Below are 24,978 nucleotides of genomic sequence, written 5' to 3' on the forward strand. Positions count from 1 at the left end.
GTCAGTTACAAGAAAACAACTGTTTAGATATCTGACTGTAAAACTACATTTAATACCTAAATGGTCGCGTACCGTGCGGTTTCACAGGAATTTCCTCCCGCGGACGCTCCGGCTGTGGAATGAGCTCCCTGCCGAGGTATTTCCGATGAACTACAGTATGGGATTCTTCAAAAAAGGAGGGTACAAGTTTCCAATGGGTCGGCAACGCGCATGTAACATCCCTTGAGATGCAAGCGTCCATAGGTTACGGTGACCGCTTTCCATCAGGCGGACCGTATACCTGTTTGCCACCGACGTGGTATAAAAAAAAAACATTTTATCGGTTTTCTATTATAATTTTTAGTTAGTCATTACATTTTATAGGTAATGTACTTACCTGACATATAATATGTTATACCGACGTACAGATGTTATAAAATTTACAAATCAGTTCATATTTTCAATTCCTCTAACAAGGGAACACAATTCAACCCTGTTAAGGCAGAATATACGAGTACAAATGCATGCATGAACAAGATTCATATGCGCTTAACGTTTTCTTACCCATTGAATCGAATAATTCGCTTCGGCGTACTTCAGTACTGGTAAGTAATTCTTGGAAGAAATCTGAAATACAAACTTATGATTTTGTACGATAGTAGTATCCTTAAACATGTAAAATCGGGTAACTCACGTAAAATTGTCGAAGGTCGCTCGACATGTTTCGCTCCGTAATGAGGAGCATTTTCATTGAGCACGCGCGATGCCGATGGTATCCCGACGCAGACTGCGGGCCGCAGCTCGATGCGACCGTTGGCTCGGCGCGGGGGTCGGCGGCGGCAGGGGTGATGCGTAACTACCCTCACCGAAAGTAATTTCGGCATAATGCAGCGACCTTCGACAATTTTACGTGAGTTACCCGATTTTACATGTTAAATATGTCAGTGTCTCACGGTAGTTTTATTATTAAGATAGTATCCTTGTCGTTATCAGAAAATTAAGAAAAAACTTTACAATCCTAATAGGTAAGTTTTATCGTGATATATTAATTGGCAATAAAGATATGAAGTACTGAAACTTTTTATTTTAAATATTATGTGTTGTATTCTTTTCTTGTACAATAAAGTGTTTACTTACTTAAATAATATAATGATTCATGTAAATGTTAGAAAATTACAATAGCTAATAACTAAACACTAATAACAATAAAAACTTAAAACTATCCAAATAAACTATTCCCTGTCGTTCCCGGTGCAAAAGTGCCCATGACGCTCGCAGCATTTCCGCGTTGAATTACAATGGACAGCTTTTGCACCAGGAACGACTCGGAGCGGGGACTTTCTCCTTTTTGCCTGAGTCGGCGGCCCAATTCGCGTACAAAGCACTTCGCGTCTGTTCCCCAGCTCCCCGCCGTCTCTACCGCGAATGGGACAAATATGAAGTTAATTATTATAATCTTTTAATTGTCAAGATTGCTAATTATTGGATAATTTATTTCATAGAATGAAAGGGAAGTACTTAATTAATTTAGTCCTCCGTCAGTCCATCACCTCTTTGTAATAGCGTAACAACCTCACTTATCTTATACCTAATATTTATATCACTTTTGCTCTGTGTTTTTCATAAGAATTACTACGACACCCTTTATCTGTATGAAAATATTACGCTCAAAGACCATTATAAAATCTTCCTACCTCGCTCTAAAGCCGATAGTCCACTATCATATGTTTATCATAGAATTATGATTATTATATATAGGCAACATGGCGTCCTTTTTCTTCACGTTGGAGAACAAGGGAGGCATACAGTTATATGATCATATTTATATGATAAACATATGACAGTGAACTATCGGCCTAACGTGGAAACCCCGCGTGAAGCCTGCGTTATTTCTGAATTAGTAAGACTGTTAAAGCTTCAAGAAAAGCGCGTACTCCTTTGCCGGCAGGAACTAACAAGTCGATGGCGAAGAGCCATGAGAACTCTAACTAAGTATGAAAACATGGGTTAGTTGGGAGTTCATGGTACTTCACTGTCGAAATATAAACTCTCTGATTTTGCGAGTGTTCAGGGGTGACAGTAATCGCTTACCACGAAACAATTTATTTGCTCGTTTCTCTTGTATATTTCGAATCTCAGTAAACAAGTAAGGTATCAGTTGCATTCATGTTTAAAAATAATGATATTATGATACGACCGCTACTGTAAAGAAGCAATAAGTATTATTTTTATTGTAAATTAAATAGAATACCGCGTTTGTCTTATGCATAGCCGGACCACTTTTGCACTATAGTTGTTTCTATTCTCAAAGGCAAATAGCAATCTCTTCGCAAATGTATCTGTTCCTTTTCGATTTCGCTTCGCTTCGGGCAACGCCAATGGGACACGTTTCTTTGTCTGTATTTTATTAATTTGTTTCGTATTTTATGTTAGTCTTGAAGGTTTAAATATGCTAGATTTAGAACGTCAACATTATAACCCTACGACACAAACCTTAATCTAAATTATCAGTACTGCTACTTGTCAATAGATGTCGCGACGAACGAAAAGACTAATGCTCACCAATTTTTAGCTAATATTACAATAGTATTAATCAGTATTCTCTTTTCAATTCCTTTTGGTTGTAATATAAGTTGTAAACTGTTCTAATAATACATTTTTGGCAGACGAGACACAGTTGCCACCTAGTATCGAGTAGTGGTACTGATAATTCACGCTATTTGACGCGTGATTGACGCGTGATTGTCGCTAGATGTCACTTAACTATGCTTATACAAATAACCCGCATTTACTGATGTATGGAGTTACAACTCTTCCCTTACTTTTTCTCTCAATCCACACCTAAAATACCTTCATCATCATATCAACCCTCCATCGCCCACTGCTGAGCGTAGGGAGCGTAGGCCTCCTTTTTTCAATTACGTCACTTTTACCGGCCCCGAGCTACACAAAATACCTTAAATATCCGAGCTAAATCTTATTATTTCAAAAAAAGAATTACGTGTTTCATTATCAGACATCATCATCATCATCATTGGCCTTTGACATCAATTATATGATGTATTAGGCAGCGTCCGTAAGATTGCGGCACTTAGTTACACAAATTACTGGTAAGTCCGACGCGAGAGGAGAATATCATGCCAGGTGAGGAAGGTGGGAAATCAGCGCGCTGGTGTCTCAGTTACACATAAGGTGTTTAAAATGGCGCACATTTTACTTAGATTTTTGGTATTCTCAATGACGAAATACATAGATAACTTAATATTAAGTACAAGCGTAGATAATCAACTGCACTAATCTTAGAAGGTCACACGTCTTATTTCCGTGTCTTAATGCACTACGTATTAAATATGAGTACCTATACAATTAATTGTATATACGTATTAAGCTTATCAATTTTATTACAGCCATATAGAAAGTAGGCAAATATTTGCAGGTGACTCCCTCTTATCTCTACATGATTAAAGTAATAATCATTAAAGATCACAGCAATTATTAGATTGAATGCAGATATCATAGATAAGGTCATGTTATCATTAGCATAAATATAATTGTAGAACCATCTAATGCCAGTTGGTGGTGGTTACTAGTGACAACTCCAAATATGTGGCGAATAAATTTGGTATTTCTCGCTGCCACGTGCATTTGTAAGTGTTTTTTAAATATTTGATCTGTCTGTAAATATACTATCCCTGGCCCCGTAGCCGAATGGCATTTCTGCGACGCGAAATGAAAACGAAACGACGCAAAAGGTAGTTGGCTTGTCGCGCCAATACGCAAGAGCGATAGAGATAGATATCTACAAGTGTTTCGTTTCGTGAGCGTTTCGTGAGCGTTTGTGCCATTTGGCTACGTAGTACGTACCCTGAGCAAATATGACTGACTCAGGGCCCATTTAGACGGTACGTGAATTCGTATACGAGTTTCATTGCGTATTTGATTGGCGCGCTGAGTTGTTTGTAACCTCAACAGTCCGTAATGTATCTAAAATCGCATGCGAGTTGGCCGTCTAGGCCGTCAGCCCTGAACGTTATGAAATTTCTAGTTATCAAGGACGGTAACATTTTTTGATAATTAAAGTATAATCTTTTAACTCCTACCTAGCAATGCACGGTCGAGAAGTTTCCAAAGTTGCAGAACATTCCTCATGAGAATTTTCGGTAACTTCTGAGAATGTTCTCGAGAACGAGAATTTATCAGAATACTTGGTAACTTCGTAGTTTATACCATAATTTCGTCGAACTCAGCAAGTCAAGACGTAGTCCCGTGGTAGTGCGCTGGCTTCGTATGCCGATGTTCTCAGGTTCGATCCTGACAGCGATCTTTTTGTTTTTATTTTGTTTGTTTTTTTTTTGTATATACATAATATTGGCATGACCAAAAACAGGCATCAAGAAATAATAGTTCGGTACCTAATTTAAAAAAGTCAGGACTAAATCTGTGAAGTCTGAAAGTCGAAATGTTCCCTGAAGTATAGTGAGAATTTAAACAACTTATAGTGAGAATTTAGGTAACTTATCACTTATCAACAAAATAGCTAACTGTAATAGACAATATTATACCTATAATAACATATAGTTTTATATTATGCCCATTTAAACATTATTTCAAGTATATTCTCTTGTTTAAATAATAAATTGCATGTTGCGGGAATGTTCTGCGAACATTCTCAAGAATGTTTCCGCTTTTTGGGAATGTTCTGCAATTTCTACATTACTACTCCTACCCAACGTCAAGGTAACATGGATGCCACGAATACCTAACCCAAAATCATAGAGGAATAAGTAAAGGAAGAGTTGTAACTCCATACATCAGTAAATGCGGGTTATTTGTAGTGACATCTAGCGACAATCACACGTCAGCCATGCGTCAAATAGTGTAAATTATCAGTACTGCTATTTATCAATAGATGTCGCGACGAACGAAGAGTCTAATGCTCACCAATTCTTAGCCAATATTACAATTGTATTAATCAGTATTCTGTTTTCAATTCCTGCTTGTAATATAAGTTGTAAACTGTACTAATATTAAATTTTTGACAAACGAGACACTGTTGACACCTAGTATCGAGTAGTGGTACTGATAATTTACGCTATTTGACGCGTGATTGACGTCACTACAAATAACCCGCATTTATTGATGTATGGAGTTACGACTCTTTTCCTACTCAATCATCCCAAAATGGAGAAACATGTCACATTGCTCGGTCCAGAGCGTTACGACGACAAGCCTACGACAACGCGGAGCTTACTGAAATTTTCCTCCAGTCTGTCCTCTTAACGATATTTAGGATGCCCTGGATCGAGTTTATTTAGTGGTCTACTCACTTTATTATCATTATTCTCATCTACTGTTATTTTAGTTTCAGCATGTGAATGTGCATCCGTGGTAGAGACAGCAGCGGGATCCAGAACCGCCCGCTTAACCAATATCAGATACTTCCAATCTTCGTGGTGAGTAAACTTATGAAATATGAAAATTCCTTATCAGACCAAGAAGTCAGTTTCAAATAGTTCAATGAGAGTACCGCTTCTTAATATCGCAGATCGTATATTAATATTTTTTTTTTTTTACTACGTCGGTGGCAAACAAGTATACGGTCCGCCTGATGTAAAGCGGTCACCGTAACCTATGGACGCCTGCAACTCAAACAGTGTCACATGCGCGTTGCCACCCCATTAGAAACTTGTACACTCCCTTTTGCTGTGTTAAGTACATAGCAAAAAGGAGTGTACAAGTTCCAAGGAGGGTTCGGGTTGCCGACGACTCAAAGGACAATAGACGGAACAAGTTAGTTCCGTAAGTCCTCCCGTCATCAGCACACCGCACCTTCGTTGAGCTCTGGCAGCCTTACTCACCGGCAGGAACACAACACTATGAGTAGGGTCTAGTGCTATTTGGCTGCGGTCTTCTGTAAGGCGGAGGTACTACCCCAGTTGGACTCTGCTCTAGATTCGAGCGAGACGATATCCGCTGTGCTGTGCCCTACCACACAAATGCTGCTAACCCCCATTTTCTACTCAAATAGCAATGGAAGACAGTTTCTACATTTATAACTAGCTTTTGCCCGCAGCTTCGCTCGCGTTAAATTCGAAAATCCCCCCTTTTAGGGAAGTGGGGGGTTACAAAGAGACAAAATGTAGCCTCTGTCACTCTCCATCTATTCAACTATCTTCACTTAAAAAAATCACGCGAATTCGTCGCTCCGCTTTGGCGTGAAAGACGGACAAACAAACAGACACACACTCTTTTCCATTTATAATAATAATAAGTATGGATTTGAGCCCCATGAGTCGAACAGAGGATCCGGCAGACCTCGCCGGCGATGGCGGGACTCCTTTTTGACAGACTGGCCAGTTTTAGCTCAAGATCGAGAAGAATGGAGAAAGAAGGGGGAGGCCTTTGCCCAGCAGTGGGACACAATAGACTCATAATAATAATAATGGATTTGACAGGGCACATATGGTGGATGGCTCAGACTTGGAAGAAGTAGAAAAATCTGATACAGGAGCGGCCGGGCTCGGTCTAACTGCCGACACCGTCGTAGCTGTTGTAGTTCATGGACGAGAGAGCAGCGTCTACAGTGACTTCGGAAACACTCTCCGATTTTGTAAGTCTATTTATGACTTATGCGTACTCGTGAAATACAATTAAATAATAACATAGAACATATGATTTTGTTAAGATTTGCAACTTTTGCAAGATAGATTCTTACACTAGTACAAGTTATAATTAGGTACTAAAATAAGTAGGTAATAAAAACATTGGAGTAATAAATTGACTAGTATTTTATTGAATCTTGACTATTAAACATTAGTATTACGTAAATTTTCATACTTATGTTTGCTTGAGTTCTTTGGTATATTGTGTTACTTTTTTTGTTTTCATCGATCCTTACTTACTAGTCTCTAAATAGTTGCCCAAAACCATAATTAAATATAAATAAATAAATAAATAAATATTATAGGACATTCTTACACAGATTGACTGAGGCCCACGGTAAGCTCAAGAAGGCTTGTGTTGTGGGTACTCAGACAACGATATATATATATAATATATAAATACTAGATACTAAATACTTATATATATAGAAAACATCCATGACTCAGGAACAAATATCTGTGCTCATCACACAAATAAATGCCCTTACCGGGATTCGAACCCGGGACCGCGGCGTAGCAGGCAGGGTCACTACCGACTTCGCCAGACCGGTCGTCAAAATAATCGGTCGGCATAATTATAATTAATACATAATTATCATATTTCAGCACTCGCCCAGGCGGACCCTGATCTAGTAATCATCATGGTAGATTGGTCATACCTCTCCTATTCATCGTACCAACAGGCGGTGGCTACCGTACCCTTCATCGCCACGGACCTTAGAGAGTTCATAGCGTTGTTGGTCAGTGATGGTAACTTAGCGCTGTCGAACCTTCACCTCATCGGCTTTGATCTGGGAGCTCATATTGTGGGCATTGCGAGTAGAAATGCTGCTACTCGTGCCATAAAAATCACAGGTGCGTTAGATATCATCTCAATCTTATGGTACTCATATAGTCAGATAAAAGTGGATACGTCCACGTCGTTCACAACTATAATAAAAGTTTAGAGGTCAGGTGGAGAGAAAATTATTACTTTTTATTCGAAACAGGCTTTTCTAAAATAAACTTATTATTTATTTAGAAACTTATTTCTTCAAAACAAATATACTATGGGATCAATTTAAATTGTCTACCTTGAGTGTAACACTTGGGTCTTGGGTCTTTTATAATACCTAATACTTATATTCTCTTATATCTCATGTAATACCTAGTCATAAAACATTAATTTCAAAAAAACCATTAAGCATTATAAATATATTGGACATCACTAATTGCAGCGAACGGTCTACGAGGGTGCTACAGCAAACTTGATCTGAAAAATCACATTTCTCATCTCGTTACAAATATAATATTTACGAGTATACCTGTTATTACAGCTTTGGACCCCGCTGGTGCCCTTTGAACCGCTTCTTCCCAACGCCTCAGAGCTAGCGATGCAAACTTCGTCGAAGTAATCCACTCAGACATAAGCGGGACCAGGGCGTTTGGCACCCCTGATGCTCTCGGTGACATAGACATCTACCCTAACGGAGGGACTAGGCAGCCTGGCTGCGCGGCCAGCAACAACGCGTGTCACCACAACAGGGCGTGGCAGTTGTTCGCGGCGACCGTGGACACTGGTGGACACCTGCTGGCTCTGCGATGCGATACAATGACGCAAGTCAGCAACAATCGGTGTACGGGGACACCGGCTGTGCAAATGGGAACGTTGACGCTTGTTAAATTGCAGTAAGTTGGACTTTTGGTCTTTTGTAGAAACGTATCCTTAATATGAGTGTGCACAAAATGCTCAAAAATATGTCCCATAGTTCTTAATTCGCCTACATATGACTACGTCTACCGATGACTTTGATGACATAGAAATCTTCCCAAATGGTGAAACCAGACAGCCTAAACCAACCAACCACACAGTGATATTTAAAAATAAATATCTTAAGTTTTTGTTTCATAAAATCTCATTCAAATATATCTTATTTTGTAGAAAAAGTAACACACATTTTTTCTTTTCAGGACTGGCCTGTTTCGAGTAAACACTGGCAACACGTACCCTTACAGCGCTTAAGCTTTAATTTAGAACCATAAGCACCCAAATAAAAAAATAAAATGATTACAAACTGTTTTTATTACCTGAATCCATTTCCATATTACAAGGAGAGATGTAAGCCGTAATACCTACGATAAAATAAATATCTGTACATTAGGAAACTTTGAATAGCTGAGAAGCATTATTATTTACTAGAAAATTTCTTATCATTGTTTTTCTGTATCGTTGTTGTTATGAAGTATATCAATCACATCGTAAAAAGTCGAGAATGAAAAATCAATTTCCTACTTCTTGAGAGTTGATATAAATGTTTCCCTGCGAGTCAAAGTAACAGTTCAGAGAATCACACATCTCTAAATTAAATAACACGACGTTATGATACTTTTAGGGTTCCGCGCCTCAAAAAGGAAAAACAGTACCTTTATAGGATCACTCGTGCGTCTGTCCGTCTGTCCTAGCCAATTTTCTTCAAAACTACTGTACCGATTATCTTGAAGTTTGGCACACAATACATATGGTAACCCAAAAATGGACATGTAATTAAGAAAATTTTAACTAATAGGGGCCACTTTTGGGGGGTAAAATAAAAGTAAAAAATATATTTTTGATATTTTTTAGTCAAGTAATTTAAGATTATAGGAAAAAAAATGATCACCCCCCCCCCCCTCTATATCTGAAACTACTGAGCGTAAAATTTCCAAGTAAAATACACATGACAGCCTTCAATCTCTAGATTACAGGAACACCTATTCTCTACAGTCTACAGTCAAGCGTAAGTCGGACAAACTCAAATTACGAATTTCACTCAATACCGCTATAAGGCGTTACCAAATTTCTTGAAAATGACTTCGCCTTCAAAAAAGGAGGCGCTTAAGCCCTTTCTATGGTGTACGGAACCCTGGCAACGCGAGTACAACTCGCACTTGGCCGGTTTTTTATATGAACAAAGGGTACTTAGGCGTCATCCATATATTACGTCACAGTGTAAGCGGGGGGTCATACTAAATGTGACAATCCCAGTTAAAGGGATACAAAAAAAGCGTGACATAGGAGGGGGAGGGGTCCAAAAACCTGAAATTTGGTGTGACGTAATATGTGAATGATCCCTTTAATAATTCGAGATAGGCACATTAAGTAAGTATACAAGGAGTTACTATGTATGACTAAAACGCTCATAATGTTTTAATGCCTATAATGCACCAGTCACATGAATAACTATCATAACCTATTTTAAAACCTATTTTGTTGATATATTATAACCACAAAATTAAAAATTTTCAAAAAAACCCCGACCAATGGACCGATTTTCATGAAACATGGCTAAGAACACTCCCGACTTCAGCTTTCAAACAAAAAAAAACTAAATCTAAATCGTATTTTTCAATTAAAGGAAAAATTGAAAAATTCACACCTCCGGAACCTGCTGGGGCCAAGGCCAGAGGTCGCAGGTTCGAGTCCTGCCGGAGGTATGAATTTTTCCATTTTTCCTTCATTTTAAAATTTGTAATATCGCTCGCAGACGTTTCTGCATGATAAAAAACAAATTTAAATCTAAATCCGTTCATTCGTTCAGGAGCTACGATGCTACAGACAGACACACACAGACAGACACGTCAAACTTATAACACCCCGTCGTTTTTGCGTCGGGGGTTAAACATTGAGCCTGCTTGTAGGTTGTTTGAGTCTAGGTGTGCGTACATGTGTGTGTAAGCGCGTGCAGCGTGCTAAGGGAACATACCCAAACTACTTGACCATATTTGTGCCGTTTTTTGCCCCCCCCCCCCCCTGGGTGACCAAGCGTAGTATATGCCAAGACCGCGTCCTACTGCTGGCCACGGCTGGGCCAATATTCCACAGGTTACGTGACAAGAAATAAGACCCCCCTCCCCCTCTGTGACCAAGCGTAGTATTTCGACGACCCCCCTCCTAAACGTGTCACGTAGTTTGGGTACGTTCCCTAAGCGGAAATCTATCTACTGCAAAAAGTGATTAGTTTGTGTTAGACTTATATTTATTTATTTATTTAATCTTTACTGTACACAAAGAAAGAGAACTTATAGTACAAAAGGCGGACTTAATGCCAAACAGCATTTTCTACCAGTCTATATTGACCGAGATCAGAGTGTTTCGATGAACATACTTAATACAAAATAAGTGATTCCGGCTCTATTACAATCTGGGTGTATTCAAGTCAATAGTGAATAGGCTATTATTGAACCCGTCACTTTCCATCAGGTGCGAATAAAGTCAATCACTGGCCAGTTTATAATAAAAAAAATAACGACGAAATAGTTATTTGTTTTACAAGGGGGCAAAGTAGTTGTTTAACCGCACGTGTCAATATTGATACCTGAGCAAGCGAAAGATTCCAATATTGAACCGCGAGCGTAGCGAGTGGTTCAAAAAGTGGAATCTTGAGCGTTGCGAGGGTATAAAGGCACGAAGGTTAAACAAACTTTGCCACCGAGTGAAACACAAAATTTTTCACCACACCAACACGAACAAAATACTGACTATAAAACATCAAAATAAATAAAATCCATCAATTTATTCAATATTTATGATTCAAAAATTTCAAATAAAAAAAAAATCTAGCAGCCAGATTAAGACATCGAGTTAAAATTTGTATGAAATTACTTTGCCCCCTTGTGGATAAAATGCAATTTTGCTATCTGTTTTCGAATAGCAAAGAAAGCCTTTACCAGTTGGTGTGGTGAAAAATATAATACATGTATTCAGGTCTTAAAACGATACAGGAGGGGTCAATACTCCATACAAACTCTCTCGACTATTTCCTCCCTGGTTTTTGAAGGTAGATCAATGATTTTTTCAGCACAGATTATTATTATTTTGATCAGTGTCGGACCGTTTTCATTTTTTTGATATTCTTATTTCTAATGATGCTAGAGCCCTTCAAAAATGTCCAAAAACGGCCTTATTAGGGCGCAAAAAAACGACAAAATCAGAAATGAGTATATCAGAGGTAGCTTCGAAATCGCCCCCATAGTTGAAGAAGTCCAAGAAAAACGTTTACGCTGGTATGGACATATCCTCAGGCGTCCTGAAGACCGCATGGTGCGTGTAGCCCTAAACATACCTGTGACGAAGCAAGGCCGTGGAAAGCCTACCGCCACTTGGTTAACAACGGTCCAAAAAGACCTGAAACAACAACGTATAAACCCAGATATCGCCCAAAACCGCCCGGAATGGAGAAAACAGACAAGGAGAGCAGACCCCAGATGATGGGAAATGGCGCAGGCAGATAGATAGATATTCGCAATACCTATCATTTAACTGAGTTGTTCTGACTGGTCAATTTTTTTCGATAAATCTAGTTAGTAAGTATATTTAACTAAAATTCCCAAATTGAAAAGGGGGCTCTTTTAAATTTTAGCATTTGCGCTACTGTAGCGTCTTAAAGTTCTACGTAATTAAATTTTGCTAATTTTCTAACAAAATAAATACATACAATTCTCGAAGTGTAATCCTGATCACTCATTGTGACGTCATGGCATGTCTTGCTATACGTCAGTTGTAAGTGACTTATCAACTTAATATCACTTATCAGTTATCAAGGTGATTATTGTTGAAAAATGGCATTTAAAGATTTTGGAAAAAACATACAGGGTGCGAGAAAAAGGGCATTTTTGACAAACTTTTTTTTTTGACGCCAATCGATCCCATTCATATCCAGGATCAAAACCTTGTATGGGACCAAAAAAAATTTCCGGCTAGAAAAGTAACAAATCGCGAAAAACTTTTCCCATACAATTTGTGTGAAAACATTTTTTTTCCACATGGTATTTTAATGATGTCAATCGATTCCATTACTATTAAGTATCAATAATTGCTTAGGGGTCAACTCACGACAATGCACCAAAAATGTCAAAAATGCCCTTTTTATCGCACCCTGTATGTTTTTTCCAAAATCTGTAAATACCATTTTTCATCAATTTGAAATTGATGGATGGTCCCCTTAGACCATTTTCATGTAGGACTACGGGATCTCATAGCTGCCGTTACTGACCCGCTAGCAAAATACACCCTGTATAAGTCCTCATAGTAAAAAAATAAAAAAAATTTGAATGCACTTAACTCTTATTGTTTGTGTTGTTACACACTGTGGACGAGAATCTGCAAAAACCTGCATCATCCAAAGTGAATGATCATCATCATCATCTAAGCCACCATGTTCAAATTGTAAAAAATATTTCGGATCTTATTATCAATACGAGGAATATAGATATGAAAAAGTGAAGTAAGGTTCTTAGAATGATAGTTAATTATTATTTTATTTTTATTTTATTTTTTATTTTTATTTCAAATATGTTACACAGTATGACAGTAAAAACCAAAGCACTGACTAACTAAAAATACATAAGAGCATAAAAAATAAACACATAAAAGTAAGAAACGTCATCTAAATTTAGGTGACAACGTAACGTCGAGGCTTCGTGGCGTCGCGTCGTCTGTCCGGGCGTAGAATTCGGCAAGTTGCCCCGGAACCGTCGAAAGACTACACCCTTCGGCCAGAAGTCTGCACTCGCAATTATAAGATCTACAATAAGGTTTCTGTTATTCAGTACACTCACTTCCTTCTGAACACCAAAAATTCAGTTTCGATCGTCGATCTCCACATCGATGACCGTATAGTCTCAAAGGGCGTAAGGGACAGAATGGCGAAAATGAGTTATGAATGCAGTTATACTCAGATTTTTTCTCTCTATCGAATGGTATATTCGACGTCTCGATACCTTTGAAAAAATGTCCGATACGGCCTAAAAAAATCAGCATTTCTACCCAGTTTGAAAGATCATTTTGCCGTATCCACCAAGCTAAAAAATACTTTTGGTGTGTTTTGGCGTAACTCCCCAATCTTATGTACGTTACAGGGCAGATCATTTTTCTGAACTTAAGAAATCTTTTAACGATGGGTGCGGATTTAGTGCTCTATAGGGTGAAAATGACGTAAAAAATATTAAATAATGGGAAGTGCCTCCACAAAGCTATCGAAAAAAAAAACTCTCAAAATAACAGTTTCCTTTTTTAATGTTTTACAAAAACACTATATTCAAATATAACACATAATAACTCGGCTATGTATGTTGCTTTGTACTAGTATGTACCCTCGTCGATATTTATAGTAACGCTACAGGAGTTATGGATGAACACAGTGAAAATCTAAAAAAAAATAGTAAACAATAATAATAAACAATAACATACATGACCAATTGACCATTGAGTTATGACCAATATAGTATTAAAGAGTTAAGTTCCAAAACACTTTTTTTAATGTATTTTTTATTACTCTCAATAGCTTTGTGGAGGCACTTACCAATAATTGATACTTTTTTCATTATTTTTCTAAGAACGGCCTCCACCAGAGGCATCAAAATCGCACCCATCGTTTTCGAAAACCTCGAAAAAAGTATAGTTTATACATTGAGCGATCCGTCCTACTACAGTACTCAGTGCTATATACGACAAATTTTAAATTATTTAAGCACTATGTAATTTAATTATGAAGTTTTAATTTGATTAATTCCAAAATAAACAAATGATTCCCTCTTAATTACATAACAATAAAGAAATACGCAGTAAAATAGCAATTTGCATGAAATTTGTCGCAGATTTTACAAAATTATTGTTAAGAATAGTGTAAGAATTACGCCAAATCGTTCTCATAATACAAGTATTTGCGTCCGATACGCCTAAATATTCATGAACTGAATATAGTTGTTTTTGGTGTAACATACAAATCTTCTCAAAAACTCAATTTGTTTTTGGCGTAACGTACATCTATCTATATTATTCACTTAGCGTAATACTTATTATTTAGTATTAAAAGCTCAAAATATATAAAAAAATCAAAAACTAGCACCAAAATTCATAAAAAAATAAAAGAGTCATGATTTTTTTCTCAAAAATAAATAGTTTTTTTGCTCTCTTGAAAAATCATGTTTTGTCCCTTACGCCCTTTGAGACTACGGTCACCGACATGTTAGTCGAATACTCATTTGTTATTCGCAGGTGACTCCCCATTATCTATAAAAGATCTTTTAACATAACGGGAAGTACCGCATCAAATACTAATTAGATTGTAAAGATATAATTTACATTATCTAGAAATTATAGAATATAAGAACTTGACGATGTGTCATCTTTTATTCTGCACACCAGTTAAGCTTCAACATGTGGCGAGTAAACTTGATAGTTGTTGCCGCGTGTCTTTGTAAGTTTTGCTTGTTTACTATTGTTACTTTTGTAATTTTTTTGTAAAAATACATTTTCATGGCCACTGTAGTACGTAGCTACTCGTATGTGCATTTCGTCAACATTTATAACATATATTTATGTAACATATTTTTAAACAGTTATATCAAACAACAAAGAAAGCTAGACTACGTATAGTACCTAGAGGTTTTATTTCAAGTCAAAAGTAAGCTGAAGAAATGTCTAATTGTATTGAATTCTTAAAATCAACCGATAGTTAATTAAAATTGTGAACTATTGTTCACCACACCAACCCTCGCAACGATCAAGATTCCTGAATATTGGAATCTTTCACTTGCTCAGGTATCAATATTGGCACGTGCGGTTAAACAACAACTTTGCCCCCATGTAAAACAAATAACTACCTATTTCACACCTATTTACATCTCATATTTGCAGTTTCATCATGCTTGAATGCATCACTGGCAGAAACAGCAGTGGATTCCAGAACCCCACGGCTTACAAATCCCACATACTTCCGAACGTCATGGTGAGAACTTTTCCTCCGACGGATTTAAACTTTATAATCTCTTGCTCTGCAATGCAATGTGTTGAGTGGCAGAAACAATAAATTACGTAACTAAACGTCATAATACTGACATAGATTTTCAACATATGCACAAAAAGTGATCTTTCCCACTCAAATGCGGAAAATTCTCTCACATGTTTTTGTCCTAAATATCTACATGAATTGTGATGTCAAAAGACATTTTAAAAGTCTTTCATTATTACGTAACAGGCTTTATGGACCAGCGGCGTGGATATGGAGCAAATTATAAGCTCCCCTGGTGTGGCAATCCCACTCGGCCTGACTGGCAATGAAGATGTGGCCATCATAGTCCATGGACGAGAAAGCAGTGTATATAGTGATTTTGTAAATACTCTCCGATTTTGTAAGTAACCAATTAACTAGTATTCAGTATGTAATTTCCAAATTAATAATTTAATGCAATTTTCAAAGTTACGATTCCATATTTTTGATATTTTGTTTGCTTAAGAACCAATGTTTAATAACTTTAATAAGGTAAGAGTAGGAGTAGGAGTAGGAAGGCAAAATACATTTCCATAAATAGTTTTATAGTTTATAACGAAAAAATTCTATAGCATTCAACTCCAATCCGAGATCGAGAAAAGACTGGAAAATTCCGAATAAGCAATTTCTTTTATATTTCTTAATGAACAAAAAATTCACAATACCATAAATTTTTCAAATTCTATTTTCAGCACTTGCTAATGCAGACAAGACCATGGTTATCGTCATGGTAGATTGGTCATACCTCTCCTATTCTTCGTATGAACAGGCTGTGTCGGTCGTACCCTCAATTGCAACTGAACTACGATCCTTCATAGGGTTGATAGCCAACTTGAACCCGTCTCGCCTTCACCTCATTGGATTTGATCTGGGAGCTCATATCGTGGGCATAGCTAATAGAAACGCTGCCACTACGGCTCGAGCTGCTAAAATCACAGGTAAAAATGTAGTTGATAAATGCAACTAATTCTTATATTTAACGCTAGTAATATTGCGATAAGTATTACCATTAAATACCTGGATTGTAACTATAGTGCTAGAAATTAACTAAGATGCGACAGTATTTATATTTTGCAAGACAATGATCGAAGATTGACACTTTTAACCGTGCAAGTATTTTTTTTGAGGTTTGTGCTTATGTGACTTCACAATACATAATCCATTGTAATATGTCCCGTTGGTGTTACAGCATTGAGCCCCGCTGGCCAACGCTGGGGCTCCGGCACCCTGCGTCTTAGGGCCAATGACGCCACCACCGTGGAAGTAATCCACACTGATACAACTGGAGCAAGGGCTTTTGGCACCCCTGATGCCCTTGGCACAATAGACATCTACCCGAACGGAGGGACTAGGCAGTCTGGCTGTGCGGCCAGTGATAACGCTTGCAACCATAATAGGGCCTGGGAGTTGTTCGCGGCGACCGTGGACACTGGTGGACACTTGATGGCTCTGCGATGCGACTCTATTACGGAAGTCAACAACAATCGGTGCACGGGGACACCGCCGGTGATCATGGGGACGTTAGCGCTTCTTAAAATGCAGTAAGTTGAGAAATTGTGATAATACGAGGATTCATTTTTAGACTTATAATAATTATGTACCTACATAAAATATTAAGCGAAATACAGTAGTTTAAACTACACGTCTAAATAATATTAATATTTATTTCTATTTTTTTAAGCTCGGTTATTTAATTAAATATTAAATCCAGTTAATAAATACTTACGTCAAATTAATACATAAATAATTAAGAAGAAGCTGTCACTAGGATTTAATAACAAGTTGTATTTTTGTTTACTTTCAGGAGGGGCCTTTATCGGGTGAACACTGGAAACACTTACCCTTTCAGTGCTTGAATGAAGTCATTTTCTTACATAAGGTACAGCGGGGCAAATCTCGACCGGGGGGCAATTTTAACTGATTCATTTTTTCCATTATTACACCATGATGTTGAGTTCTACATGTATCCACTGAACACGCCTACTATGTAACCGGTGGACACTTTATTGAATAATGCAAACATTGTAAAAAATGAAAAAACTGGTCCAGTTACATTTGTCCCCAGTCGAGATTTGCCCCGCTGTACCTTACTTAATTCTAGTCTCTTGAAGTCCATAAATAAAGAAATAAAACCAAATATTGTATTTATTTCACAACATACACCACTTTCTTAAATACATACCTACATGACACATGTGTAGGTCAAAAAAGAGGAATCTTCTTATATCTTGTGCCACAAATACTTATACATATATTCATTTTATTAAATCCTTTATTTCTTATGGCTATTAATGATAAAATATGCATCCGCATTGAACTGCAACGTGTGTAGTACTAGTTCAAGTTTAGTGTAGGTACCTAAGTATAATCAAAGAGGATTGAGTATCATAGAAAGTTACTGTCAAAGTAAAATGTGTAATCACAGTGCATAGACTGCCATCTCTCGACACAGGCTTAAAACTTTTGAACCTCAGTTTTGACAATTTGGCCCATATTCTTAGCTTGATATGTGTTAAAATGTCAAATATTTTTATTAGAGCCATCTAGCCGAGCGTTCCCTAAAGGTGTAACGCCATCTTGGCCACCGTCCCATTTTCATTATGGTTTTGAGGTACGTTTTTTCTTAGACTTTATACGTCTATATGGAGTTACATATGTCTTTGGTATAATGTTAGTAAGTTAGGAAGGTTATTACAACCAACAGACATACATTTCATCGTTATCATGTTATATCAGAATATAGCTGGAATAGTTAATTAGTTTTAATAGCAGTGTTTTGAACTTTAATTGATCATGTAACTAATAGATAATGTGTGTATTAAACTCCTTTATATCTACCATGCTGCATCGAAATTTCTAGAAAATTTTACGATAGGTAGTATGAATCTATTCATCACATAACCATTAAAGTGAAATCATTCATAACATAAACATACATACAATCACGCCTGTATCCCATAAAGGGATAGGCAGAACACATGAAACTACTAAAGCTTCAGTGCCACTCTTGGCAAATAAGGGGTTGAAAGAAAACGAAACTGTGACATTGCAGTGACACGTTGCCAGCCTCTCGCCTACGCCACAATTTAACCCATATCCCACAGTCGCCTTCTACGACACCCACGGGAAGAAAGGGGGTAGTGAAATTCTTAACCGTCACCAGTGTCACCACACAGATCAGACATCATTCAACCTTTCTGAAATTGACATATTATTAATATTGTAAAGATTACATGTGATATATTTCGTAAAATAAAGGTAGGTACTACTTAATCAGAAATCAAATAAATGAAGGAATGTTCTTTATTCAGAACATGTTATTATCATGATTTATTAATGGATATTGCGATTGATGTTTACCGCTTGGCATTATTTCCTTTGATACAATCAAATTTTATCAATTCAAATTTCATTGCAAATAGCCGATTAAGGGATAATCTTAGATTATATTTTTTAACTCCCATATCTGTAGTATTTAAATAGGTAATCGTAACAAAAATAAATATAGTTCTTATCTAATAGAGTTCAAAATGTGGACTGAAAAGTGTGCATTTATTTTACTCGCTATATCTCGTAAGTTTTTAAAATATGGATTTTACGTTTCATTATAAACAATGAAACATGATTTTAAAACGCATTAAATTTGAAGTGCCTACTTGCGATCTTTCCCTGCTTTTTATAGGACATGATTTAATTTCAGTAATTTTAATTAAAGTCAACGATTATAGCGTGAAACGATACTTAATTAGTCAGAAGAAATATTTTCAAAAGCGTAAATGACGTGAATACTTTTAATTATTTCAGTAACAGGAAGCTACAGTGAGAACCAAAGACTTGAATCACGGTTTTTGGGAACGCTCAACAGATATTACGTATCCTCGTGGTAAGCTTCTTCAATCAAATATACTGGACATAGCACAATATATTACAAGAACAAGCTTCTTGAGAGCATTGCTTTAAATTGTACGATATAAATAATATCGTATAAAAAAGTGTTATCTTATTGAAGATATAAATGGATAACATGGCTTTACACAAGTGTTTTTTTATATACTACTTCGATGCCAAACAAGCATATGACCCGCATGCAGGTTCCGTAACCTATAGATGCAGACAACTTCAGAAGTGTTACATGTGCATTGTTCAACCCACAGATGTCATATATACCATAGATCAAGCAAACGTATCTACTTAGCGTGTCAAATAAACTCAGTGAAATCAACTGAGTTGTCCGTCTTTACTCGCAGCTTGCAGCTTTCGGGCGTCAATTTTTGTAAGTTGAAGTCAACCAAAACATAAAAAATGCCTCGTTACGTGATATTCAATTGCAAAAATTATGAACAATCAAGAGCCTGAGACATATTTAAAATTACAGGCAAGAATCAACTTCAGTACAAAATTTGACACGCTCGGCCCCTATACAAATATATGAATTTGTTTCTTCTATCTAAATTAAGTTCTGTGGTTCAACCCCAAGTGTCAAACTAATAAATAACACATTAATAAATAAATATAATAGAATAAACGTTTGACATTATCCGATCCTATATCGGATGTAGAAAGCAAGTAAAAGGTAGTTGTAAATGATGGCATCTTTAATATATAGAATATCGGTCTTACATCCGATATCGGATCTGACATGGCAAAAACGCTGCAACATTCCGCACTTTTGTTGAGTTCTGGCAACATGACGCACCGGCAAGTCCACAACACTATTCGTAATATGTTTATGATAATTAAACAACATTAAATTAAGATACAGCGGGACAATTTCGACTGGAGGGCAAATGCAACTGATCCATTTTTTTCCATGTTTTACAATGTTTACATTATTAGTGTCCACTGGTTATAGAAGGCACGCGTATTCAGTGGATACATGTAGATGTAGAACTCAACTTAATAGTACAATAATGGAAAAAATGGAAGAGTTACAATTGCCCCCAGTCGGTATTTACCCGGATGTACCTTAGATAATTAGTTGATTCCAATTTCCTACGTTAATCTCTATTCAATCCCGCCTGAAACACAGGGTCTCCTAGTTAACTCAAATGAACTACCACTTTATGTATTTGTATATTATGTAAATATGCAATACGCGTTTTTAAAATTGAAATGTATATATGTTTATTATTAATATAAATTTAAATGACAGGGGGCTCCTTGCTAATGGCACTGAATACATTAATTTAGTAAACACAGCATCAGCCATTGATGATCTGGATCTTCTCGACGGGTCACAGAACGTCGCTATAGTAATTCATGGACGAGGCAGTTCGGCCTTCAGCGAGTTTGGACAGTCGCTACGATCATGTAAGTTAGTAAAGTCTGACATGTAACTTAAACTGAAATAAAATGTCATGTACAAGTAAAATATTATCAAGACCCCCAAGTGTCCAGCACTGGAAGCATGGTCGCGCGATAGACGATAAAATAGCAGGCCGTCCCTATCGCACTATTTGTAAGTGCCTGATATTTTATCGTCTATCGCGCGACCATGCTTCCCGTGCAGAGCTGGATTCTTATCAGCTTCTTCCGTTTACCAGACGAATACTTAAATCACTCGGTCATCTAGTCAATGTGGCAAGGGCTAAAAATTCTCAGTATACTTACTTATGACGATTTCCGAAGACTTGTAGCCCCGTTAAGCCATCCTTGAGGTTTTTTTTTATTACTTACTCTTGATCTTGAGGTAGATCAGTATAATGCAAATTATATAATATGTTCTCTGAAAATAATTTAATATCTTCTTTTTTAATAAAAAAATATCACAACTTTGCATTGTGCGCCCAACAATAAACCTTTCTTATTGGTCTTTTTTCAGCATTTATGACAAGCGACCCTGGCCTGTAGTTATTTTAGTAGACTGGGCTGTAGTTGCTTCTATGGATTATGCAACAGCATTCAACTCCGTACCATTCGTCGCCGACGATATCATCGCTTTAATAGTCCAACTGGGCGCTGCGAACAAGATTGATCGCAGCCTAGTTCATATTGTGGGGTTTGACATTGGAGCGCACATTGCTGGTCTTGTTAGCAGGGACTCGCGGGCTCGAGTACAGAGAATAACTGGTGAGAATTTAGTTGTAGGTAAATTTATCACAGAAAAGATTAATTCTAAACTTAATGAATCGTATAGCTGTAAAATGTCTTAAAACTGGCTGGTTGAAGTCAAAAATATTTGTTGCAAAAGCGGCGAGTTCGTTGCTTACTCGCGGCGAATTCGACGCATGCTGGCCGCGAATTCAATGTCGACTCGTTTCGCTTTCATATCACACAATTTCCCCTTAAGGAGGCACAACGCTGTTGCAACAATTACCGTCAAAATATTACATTTAGTTACATACATACAATCACGCCTGTTTCCCAGAGGGGTAGGTTCACGGATCACGGTTTTAAATTTACTAGGATCCTGACAAACCACTTTCGTTTCACACACTTTCATAACGTTTCTCATACACGCTCGTCGGTTTCGAGTACTTCTGACCTGGCCTTTTCTCAAAAGCGGAAAACAACAACACCAACACCACAACAACATTTAGTTAGGTATTTAAATTATGGTTTATACAAATTATTCTTAACTTTTACACAGGGTTATCTCCCGCCGGCCAAAATTGGGATTCATTCTCCCGTCGTCTACGAGCCACCGACGCTAATTACGTCGAAGTCGTCCACACGGATTATTCTGGCACAAGGGCTTTTGGCATCAGGGAGACGATTGGCACAGTGGACATATTCGCGAACACTGGCACGAGCCAACCGGGCTGTGCCAATAACCAGTGTAACCACGACCGAGCCTGGCAGTTGTTCGGGGCGACACTGGATATGGGTGGCCATCTGATGGGACTTAGATGTGAAACTCTTGCGGAAATGACGAGGAACCGATGTGTTGGTGCACCCGCTGTGTCTTTGGGTACCAATGATTTATTTAAAGTTGGGTAAGTCACTAGTAAAATAATTTTATCAGTAATCAATTTAAATCTGGGATCATATCTGTATTTGAATAATCAATTTTCCATTTAGCGCTTAGTATTTAATACTCGTTCCATAAATATAAAAACGAAACATCACAATCATAATAATATTAAAATTCGAATAGCTTCGAGTTTGCCCGTATTACTTTGTTAAAACATAATTATTTTACCTAACTAGGTGATGAAAATTACTATGATTATGAACTGTCACTTATACCATACTTTTGTTGTCCTTTTATTACTTATAGGTAAGTATTGGGGCTACTGTCAAACCAAAATGCGATCATTTGACATCTTGGCTACGCTTGCAGGACGAATTCAACGACAGACTTTATGAACGTGACCGTTTTCGGCTAGCTGGGCGTTAATTATACCTTAGGGGCGTATTCACAAATGTAAAATATAATGCCAGTTTCAAGCCATGTGACAATAGCACCCAGCACGTTATTTATTAAATTGTAAATCTAACGTTCATTGTATGAGGTAGGTACTTTATTATTTAAAGTAATTTAGGGTGGGAAGAGATAGGGGTTGGACATGTTAGCATCAGCTGAAGTACTGTTATAGAGATAAGATAATAATGATATATTTGTTAAAGATAAACTCAAAATTGGACAAACTAATATCAAGAGAGCTTACCTTGACGAGCGTTTATACCTAAATACCTAATGTCTCTAAAGTCTTATCTTATTGGTATTGTACAGCATGTTTCTGAATAAGCTCGGCTAGACGTTTCTAGGTCATTGGAGACGTCTGTTATAATGGGATATGACGAAGCCTTCAGCGGAGATAAAAAATTACTTAGTTGATTAAAGGTTTACTTCGTCGTTTACTTATCGGCTTACGCCTCGTGGTATTGAAAATCGGATAAAAGATGTTTTTTTTTTCATTACGCAGGTGTCAAACTAGCATACGGGTTAGCAGTAGAGGTGGAACTCCAGAAGTGGAACTTGCGCGTTGCCGAACCTAACAATAAGACGTAGCTAAGATTTTTCGCCTTCGAAGATTGATTAGATTAGTTTGATTTTATTGTATTGGAGATTTTTTGTAAATATGGGGTTATATAGGTAGTTGATCCAGACCTGTAGAGCCGTCTCTGAGATCCCAGTAATACGTATACATATAGATTTGGTGTTATTTTAAGCCTACGGTTTCAAACCCATTTGTGGTAAACCCGAAGTTTCGTATTAGGATCTTTTGCAATTGTTTAAATTGTAATCTATTGTCTTTCTTTTCCAGAACTGGAATTTACCGGGTCAATACGGGCAGAGCGTATCCGTACAACTCCTGAGGCGTTTCGAGATTTATTAACGTTACAAATTGTGATAATAAATGTTAAGTGCTCCATGTTATCTTTTATTTAAAGATTTGTAAAGCAAATAGAGAAGATCCGTATGGTCCATATTTTTGTAAACGTACTTATTTTTGGAGAGTTAAATACACACCAGTAGGCATAGAACATGAATATGCTGAAGTTTCGGTGCCACTCGTTTAAATTCGCAAAACTCGCTAGGCCAAGATTCTCGACAAACTAACATTTCATTTCATTTCATTTATTTCTTTAACAATAAATTATTGTGTTAGAAAAATGTTACAAACTAATACATGCAATTTTCAATTCTAAAATAAAAGCGGAACATGTCAATAATTAAGATTGATTGATTCAACAACCAACACCGCTGAGCCGAAACTACGAAAGCTAGAAAGTCGAAATTTGTATAGATTGCATTAACAAAATTTCGAAGAGATAAGAATCGATTATGAAAATTTACACCCCTAGTAGAGGGAAAAAGGGAGTGAAAGTTTGTAGCGGGATCAATTTGTTTTTTTTTTATTAGGAAAATTTTAGTTAGGAACTCAAGTTCCCTAATCTCAAAATCTCTCAAGTTCTCTAATTTCAAAATTAGAGAATAGTTTAATAGTGATTTCTGTTTTTTAGGGTTCCGTAGTCAACTAGGAACCCCTATAGTTTCGCCATGTCTGTCTGTCCGTCCGTCCGTCCGTCCGTCCGTCCGTCCGTCCGCGGATAATCTCAGTAACCGTAAGCACTAGAAAGCTGAAATTTAGTAACAATATGTATATCAATCACGCCAACAAAGTGCAAAAATAAAAAATGGAAAAAAATGTTTTATTAGGGTACCCCCCTACATGTAAAGTGGGGGCTGATTTTTTTTTTCATTCCAACCCCAACGTGTGATATATTGTTGGATAGGTATTTAAAAATGAATAAGGGTTTACTAAGATCGTTTTTAGGGTTCCGTAGTCAACTAGGAACCCTTATAGTTTCGCCATGTCTGTCTGTCCGTCCGTCCGTCCGCGGATAATCTCAGTAACCGTAAGCACTAGAAAGCTGAAATTTGGTACCAATATGTATATCAATCACGCCAACAAAGTGCAAAAATAAAAAATGCAAAAAAATGTTTTATTAGGGTACCCCCCCTACATGTAAAGTGGAGGCTGATAATTTTTTTCATTCCAACCCCAACGTATGATATATTGTTAGATAGGTATTTAAAAATCAATAAGGGTTTACTAAGATCGTTTTTTGATGATATTAATATTTTCGGAAATAATCGC

General features: G+C 37.1%; 4 protein-coding genes across 5 annotated transcripts; all 4 read left to right on the plus strand.

Annotated features, from left to right (window-relative positions):
* The first annotated feature begins 3,484 nt into the window (after positions 1 to 3,484).
* LOC125228745 (lipoprotein lipase-like) lies at positions 3,485 to 8,089 on the plus strand. Its single transcript, XM_048133412.1, has 5 exons — positions 3,485 to 3,626; positions 5,342 to 5,432; positions 6,435 to 6,589; positions 7,248 to 7,496; positions 7,958 to 8,089. Exons 1-5 carry the CDS (start codon positions 3,584 to 3,586, stop codon positions 7,981 to 7,983), a joined length of 564 nt encoding a protein of 187 aa, XP_047989369.1. The 5' UTR covers positions 3,485 to 3,583; the 3' UTR covers positions 7,984 to 8,089.
* Positions 7,984 to 8,691, plus strand: LOC125228702 (lipase member I-like; the record flags this gene model as incomplete). Its single annotated transcript, XM_048133358.1, has 2 exons — positions 7,984 to 8,309; positions 8,592 to 8,691. Coding segments are annotated over 2 exons (378 nt in total), but the record flags the coding sequence as incomplete, so codon positions are not given.
* A 6,019-nt stretch (positions 8,692 to 14,710) lies between these two features.
* On the plus strand, positions 14,711 to 17,357 carry LOC125228803 (lipoprotein lipase-like). Its single transcript, XM_048133487.1, has 6 exons — positions 14,711 to 14,857; positions 15,298 to 15,388; positions 15,638 to 15,791; positions 16,123 to 16,368; positions 16,620 to 16,971; positions 17,235 to 17,357. The coding sequence occupies exons 1-6, from the start codon at positions 14,778 to 14,780 to the stop codon at positions 17,284 to 17,286; spliced, it is 975 nt and encodes a 324-aa protein (XP_047989444.1). The 5' UTR covers positions 14,711 to 14,777; the 3' UTR covers positions 17,287 to 17,357.
* Positions 17,358 to 18,286: 929 nt separating this feature from the next.
* LOC125228838 (lipase member H-B-like) lies at positions 18,287 to 23,748 on the plus strand. 2 transcript variants are annotated; one of them, XM_048133526.1, is made up of 6 exons: positions 18,287 to 18,305; positions 19,235 to 19,313; positions 20,583 to 20,740; positions 21,252 to 21,499; positions 22,020 to 22,365; positions 23,641 to 23,748. In XM_048133526.1, the coding sequence occupies exons 4-6, from the start codon at positions 21,313 to 21,315 to the stop codon at positions 23,690 to 23,692; spliced, it is 585 nt and encodes a 194-aa protein (XP_047989483.1). In that variant the 5' UTR covers positions 18,287 to 18,305; positions 19,235 to 19,313; positions 20,583 to 20,740; positions 21,252 to 21,312; the 3' UTR covers positions 23,693 to 23,748. The 2 variants fall into 2 exon arrangements, with proteins under 2 accessions (XP_047989483.1, XP_047989481.1); XM_048133524.1 differs by lacking the exon at positions 18,287 to 18,305 and adding an exon at positions 18,949 to 19,003.
* The last annotated feature ends 1,230 nt before the right edge of the window (positions 23,749 to 24,978 follow it).

Source organism: Leguminivora glycinivorella, chromosome 8, assembly GCF_023078275.1.
Source record: "Leguminivora glycinivorella isolate SPB_JAAS2020 chromosome 8, LegGlyc_1.1, whole genome shotgun sequence".
Taxonomy (NCBI): domain Eukaryota; kingdom Metazoa; phylum Arthropoda; class Insecta; order Lepidoptera; family Tortricidae; genus Leguminivora; species Leguminivora glycinivorella.